Below are 6,762 nucleotides of genomic sequence, written 5' to 3'. Positions count from 1 at the left end.
AGAAAAAAAAAGGAGAAAGCAAAACAGAGAGAGGGCCCTGTCTGTGGCTCTCAATCCTCTGGGGAGCCTCGTATGTATCATTACCAGGACCTCAGGCGGTTGTGGGGAAGTGATCAGCACCTTCAGGGAACTCCCAAGGATTATGATCTTATCTGTCTACATTATTCCTTTGCACATCTCTGCTGGAAGGAAGAGAAACTTTACCATCTGCCTGCCACCAGTTGGAAGGGAAAGCTCCCAGTTCCAGCTCGTCTCCTGGCGGACCTTAGCCCTTCCCTGTGCCACTCTCCTGTGTCTCATTTGTTTTTCCTTTCCATTTATTTCCCCCTCCCCTTCCTCATCACTGTCTTAATCCCCCTGATCTTTCCCCCTGTGCTCCTCTTTCTTGTTGGGCATAACAATAGCCAGTAATATCAAACTGTCCAAGCATGGAGTTCTCTGAAAGGAAGAGGAGCAGAAAATCCCAGAGCTTCAAACTGGTGAATGAAGGTAAGCCTCCCCCAGGACAGAGAATGCTGCTGCTGTGTGCTGGGTATGTGTGCTGCTGCTGTGACACCTGTCAGATAGTGGCAGGACGCTGCTCCACATGCCTTCCCGATCATAGCGGAGTGCTGCTGATCACCAGTCACTCTGCTTCTTCTAAGAGGTTCTGCAGCAGCTGGAAACACTCTGCCACTTGTGCTGTGTCTCCTATCGTATCGCTACAGGCTGGGATCTGCCGCTATTCGGGCCTGTTTAGCCCCAGAGTGTCAGACTGTACGAGTGTCCGCAGGGAGGCATAGTGACAGACAAGCTGATGAATTAATAGGGCCGCAGATGACAAAAGCTGGAAGGTCCCCACAGAGCCAGACGCAGCTTTCCTGCCAGAGCGTGGCATGATATGAGCTCATTTACTTATGTTTATTATCCCTGGAAGTGTGTGTCCTTCCTTTTGTGGGATGGGGAAATAGCCTAAAGTGTCTGCTAGCATGTTTAATAACGCGATCAGTTCCCGTAAGCCTCCTATTCTTCATGCTGATGAGCTTAGTATCATGTGTGAAGAGAAAGGCCATGGTAGGGCTGGAGGTGTACACAGTGCTGTCAGCTCCGGAGACTGGGCTGGTGGCAGAGCGGGGGTGGGTGCTCTGTCTGCCTCCCTGCAGAGTTCATGGCAGGTGAATGGGGCTCAGCAATCCATAAGACTACTATATAGAACTCCTTTGCTGCTTCTTGTCTGGCATGAGGATGAAGAAAGCCAGCGATACATATATGCACTAATAAAGATATCCTGCTTTATGAACTTCAACACCTGCCTGAAATCGTATATAAGAATCAAAAATGTAATGCTGGTTCCATGGTTTGGAATCTTGCCTGTAACTTCCATAATTTGATGGAACTATATTATATGTATCCTTTTAATGATCATAATAGTAATTCATTTTACAACTTGAAGTAGATGTTAAACGAGACAGTTGTGGAGGATGTCATTGAGTTCTTCCTTCTTAGAAATGCTTTGTATTGCTATTGCCCTTCTCATTTCTGCACCAACATCAATGAACAGGTATGCAGAGATGGTGTTCTGATTGCTTCTTCCAGGTATGTGATTCACACATTACCAAAGCAGACAGGGATGTAGAATAACAGGGCATATACCTCTCACCTCACTTCTATGTACTTATCACCTCAGTTCAGTATACCTCTAACCTCACTTCTATATACACTGCACTTGACTTCTATATACCTCTCACCTCAGTTCTGTATACATCTTACCTAACTTCTATATACACTGCACTTCACTTCTATATACTTATCACCTCAGTTCTGTATACCTCTCACCTCACTACTATATACACTGCACTTGACTTCTACATACCTCTCACCTCAGTTCTGTATACCTCTCACCTCAGTTCTGTATACCTCTCACCTCACTTCTATATACATTGCACTTCACTTCTATATACCTCTCACCTCAGTTCTGTATACCTCTCACCTAACTTCTATATACACTGCACTTGACGTTTATATACTTCTCACCTCAGTTCTGTATACCTCTCACCTAACTTCTATATACACTGCACTTCACTTCTATATACTTATCACCTCAGTTCTGTATACCTCTCACCTCACTTCTATATACATTGCACTTCACTTATATATAGCTCTCACCTCAGTTCTGTATACCTCTCACCTCACTTCTATATACACTGCACTTGACTTTTATATACTTCTCACCTCAGTTCTGTATACCTCTCACCTAACTTCTATATACACTGCACTTCACTTCTATATACTTATCACCTCAGTTCTGTATACCTCTCACCTCACTTCTATATACATTGCACTTCACTTATATATACCTCTCACCTCAGTTCTGTATACCTCTCACCTCACTTCTATATACACTGCACTTGACTTTTATATACTTCTCGACTCAGTTCTGTATACCTCTCACCTAACTTCTATATACACTGCACTTCACTTCTATATACTTATCACCTCAGTTCTGTATACCACTCACCTCACCTCACTTCTATATACATTGCACTTCACCTCTATATACCTCTCACCTCAGTTCTGTATGCCTCTCATCTCACTTTTATATAGTTAGCACTTTACTTCTATGTACTTATCGCCTCAGTTCTGTATACCTCTCACCTCACTTCTATATACATTGCACTTCACTTCTATGTACTTATCACCTCAGTTCTGTATACCACTCACCTCACTTCTATATACATTGCACTTCACTTCTATATACCTCTCACCTCAGTTCTGTATGCCTCTCATCTCACTTTTATATAGTTCGCACTTTACTTCTATGTACTTATCGCCTCAGTTCTGTATACCTCTCACCTCACTTCTATATACATTGCACTTCACTTCTATGTACTTATCACCTCAGTTCTGTATACCTCTCACCTCACTTCTATATACATCGCACCTCACTTCTATATACACTTCTTTTCTATATACTTATCACCTCAGTTCTGTATACCTCTCATCTCACTTTTATATACACTGCACTTCACTTCTATGTACTTATCACCTCAGTTCTGTATACCTCTCACCTCACTTCTATATACATTGCACTTCACTTCTATGTACTTATCACCTCAGTTCTGTATACCTCTCACCTCGCTTCTATATACATCGCACTTCACTTGGTACTTATCACCTCAGTTCTGTATACCTCTCACCTCACTTCTATATACATCGCACTTCACTTCTATATACTTATCACATCAGTTCTGTATACCTCTCACCTCACTTCTATATACATTGCACTTCACTTCTTTGTACTTATCACCTCAGTTCTGTATACCTCTCTCCTAACTTCTATATACTTCTAACCTCACTTTTATAAACATCTCATCTCACTTCTATATACCTCTCACCTCAGTCCTGTATCACTTCTATATACCTCTCACCTCACTTCTATATACCTCTCACCTCACTTTTATTTACCTCTCACCTAACTTCTATATACCTCTAACCTAATTTCTATGTGCCTCTCACCTCACTTCTGTATATCTTTCACCTCATTTCTTTATGCTTTCTATATACCTCTCACCTCAGTTCTTATATTTCTCGCCTCACTTCTATATATTTCTCAGTTCTGTATACCTCTCATCTCATTTCTATATACTTTCTATATGTCTCTCACCTTATTTCTGTATACCTATTACCTCACTTCTATATACCTCAGTTCAATCTACACCTCAATTCTGTATACACCAAACCTCACTTCTATATACCTCTTACCTTATTTCTATATACTTCTCACTTCAGTCCTATATACATCTCACCTCAGGTCTGTATACCTCTCCTCTCAGTTCTGCATACCTCTCACCTCATTTTTATTCTATTTCTGTATAGCTCTCACCTCAGACCTGTATATATCTCACCTTACTTCTATAAACCTCTCACCTCAGGTCTGTATACCTTTCCTCATGCATTCCCTTCTCCTGATAACTATCCCCAGGGGTACACATACGGTAACATGTTGAGAATCTCTGCCTTATATCAATGCAGATGAATATCTGACTGATCTCTGTGATCTTTGTGTGTGATATTGTACATTTGTAACTCCATACTAAGCACACTTGCCAACCTAACTCCTTTTTGTAGTATGATAAAAATGCTTCTTCCTCTTATTTTTCATTGCACAGCCAGTATAATGTTGTTAATCTGGGTAGAATGACTTGCATATTGAAGTACGTAAGAAAACATTATTAGACTGTGGTGTGAAAGGTGAGTTAGGAGGCAGGCTAACACATTATGATTAACTTACTCACAGGTTTGTCATTGACTCATGAGGAATTTAAGACTTACGTCCAAGAGTTCCATCGTATGTATACAAGTATTTGGGTGTATTAAAGAATAAAATGCTGCTTGCACAGCTTGCTTTAGCTGGAACAGTATGGTATTGCATACCTATCAAACCAAAATGGATGGAGGTGGAATGGGGCTTGACAATGTAGCAACTTTCACTCTCCTGCTTGCCACCTTGTCCCATATGCAAGTCACTTTCCTTGTCATAAAATAACTTTTAAACCACCAGCAAGCAAAAAAGTACTCAAAATAATGTTGATAGTACGTTTTCACCAACGTTTAAGTACTTTTTCAATTGTAAAATGCTCAAAATTTATTTTTTCATTGACCAAAAGTTTTATTCAAATATAAGTCAAAGGTAAAACAACAGTGCAGTATAACATTAGTGCATAGTTGACAAGTTAGAGAACATTTTACATATGTACATTAGTACCTTTACACACTGTATCTTTACGGAGAGACTAGAGAAAAGAAGGGGATAGTAGAGAGAGTGGAGGACTAGTGGGGGGGAGCTCAGACGCCCCAGGAGGGGTATAGTTATGAAAAGAGAGGGAAAAAGAATAGAAGAAGGCATAGAGAGGAGGCAACATGTGTATCTGGGTACAGTAGGGAAGAACCAACATATTGTAGCATAGTAAGTGTCAACGGTTTGTGTTGTCAATCCAGCGGTCCCAAATTTTATTGAATTTCGAAGGGCAGCCCCTATGATAGTAAACCAGTTTTTTAAGGGGTAGAGATTTTTTTACCCTGGTACGCCAGTCGGCATAAGTAGGGGAAACAGGAGAGAGCCATCTGAACGCTATACATTGTTTGAGCATGAAGGTGGATTCTATTAACCAGCTGAGCGGTCTGGACGAGCTCAGCTCGTCCAACACCGCCAGAGGCTGCCGCTCAGGCCCTGCTGGGCCGATTTTCACCAAATAAAAAGCAGCACACGCAGCCGGCACTTTGCCAGCCGCGTGTGCTGCCTGATCGCCGCTGCAGCGCGGCGATCCGCCGCGTGCAGCGGCGAAAGAGGGTCCCCCCAGCCGCCCGAGCCCAGCGTAGCCGGAACAAACAGTTCCGGCCAGCGCTAAGGGCTGGATCGGAGGCGGCTGACGTCAGGACGTCGGCTGACGTCCATGACGTCACTCCGCTCGTCGCCATGGCGACGAGGTAAGCGAAACACGGAAGGCCGCTTATTGCGGCCTTCCGTGTTACTTCTGGCCGCCGAAGGCGATCGGAAGAACGCCTCCGGAGCGCCCTCTAGTGGGCTTTCATGCAGCCAACTTTCAGTTGGCTGCATGAAATAGTTTTTTTTTTATTTAAAAAAAACCCTCCCGCAGCCACCCTGGCGATTTAATCAGAACGCCAGGGTGGTTAAAATGGACTTGTCGAATTTGCTAATTTCTTCGTCATATATATTTAAAATACAGCTCTTAATGTCTAGGGTAATGGGGGATCCCATTTTGTCATGAAGGAAATCAACTACTTGCTTCCAGAGATCAGCTATTGGGGGACACTGCTACAGAAGGTGCATAAAGGTAGGGTTGTGAGCTTTGCATTTAGGGCATTGGTTAGAAGAGCTAGGGCTAAATTTGGAAATGCGACTCGGGGTAAGGTAGCTTTGATGAGTGATATATAATTGTGTGAGGCGGTCTTTAATGCATGCAGACACCTGCCGTACAGCCATTAGGCTATCCTCCCATTCCTCATCGTCTAGTTGTACACCTTGACGTGTCCTTTTATTCATGGATTGCTCTACTACAGGGCCGGCCAGATGCTCAGACAAGGTGGAGTATAGAGCTCCAATGTGATGTGTGAGTGGACCGTCCTTGATAGATTCAAGGATGGGGGACGTGCCAGTTAGGGGGAGACCTAAGGGGAACTGGGCCTGCAGGGCGTGTTGTAGTTGAAGATACATAAATTGAAATTGGGATGGTAGAGAGAATTTGTTGGATAGGATCTCAAAGGTAAGGAGGCCTTTATTCTGAAGGATCTGACCGAGGTAGTGTATGCCTTTGTCTGTCCATTGGGAAATATTAGTAAGTTTGGCGAGCTCTGGTAACTTAGGGTTACGCCAGAGGGGTGTAAAATGTTCCCATGTAAATGAGGGAATTATTTTGTTAATCTCGTGCCAAATGCGCGTAGCTTGGACTAAGATGGTATTATTCGGGTCATTTTGGGTGAGAGTACCTTTAAGTAGAGCAAATGGCAAGTTTTTAAAATAATCTGTGGCAGAGAATCCTAATAATTCAGGGGACTGTAGGGAGTTGGACACAAACCAGTGGGAAATTTGCTTAAGTTGGGATGCCAAGTAGTATAGGGAAGGAGATGGTAGGGCCACCCCACCTAGAGCAGCAGGACATTGTAGTGTGGTATACTTGAGTTTAGCACGTGATTTGTTCCAAACAATGGAAAGCATTAAGGATCTCAATTTTTTGAAGAAGGCAATGGGTAACAGGAGAATTG

General features: G+C 42.9%; 1 protein-coding gene across 2 annotated transcripts in view; it reads left to right on the top strand.

Moving 5' to 3' along the window:
• BEND7 (BEN domain containing 7) overlaps positions 1–6,762 on the top strand; it is a 101,432-nt gene continuing 94,670 nt past the window's right edge. For both annotated transcript variants that reach the window (XM_068276139.1, XM_068276138.1), the window contains exon 1: positions 1–489. In XM_068276139.1, the coding sequence (XP_068132240.1) occupies positions 429–489 (61 nt within the window). In that variant the 5' untranslated portion in view covers positions 1–428. The remainder of the gene's footprint in view (positions 490–6,762) is intronic.

The sequence above is a fragment of the Hyperolius riggenbachi genome, chromosome 3 (genome assembly GCF_040937935.1).
Source record: "Hyperolius riggenbachi isolate aHypRig1 chromosome 3, aHypRig1.pri, whole genome shotgun sequence".
Taxonomy (NCBI): Eukaryota; Metazoa; Chordata; class Amphibia; order Anura; family Hyperoliidae; genus Hyperolius; species Hyperolius riggenbachi.
Note: the sequence above shows the minus strand (reverse complement) of the source record. Positions and strands in the feature narration are given on the sequence as shown.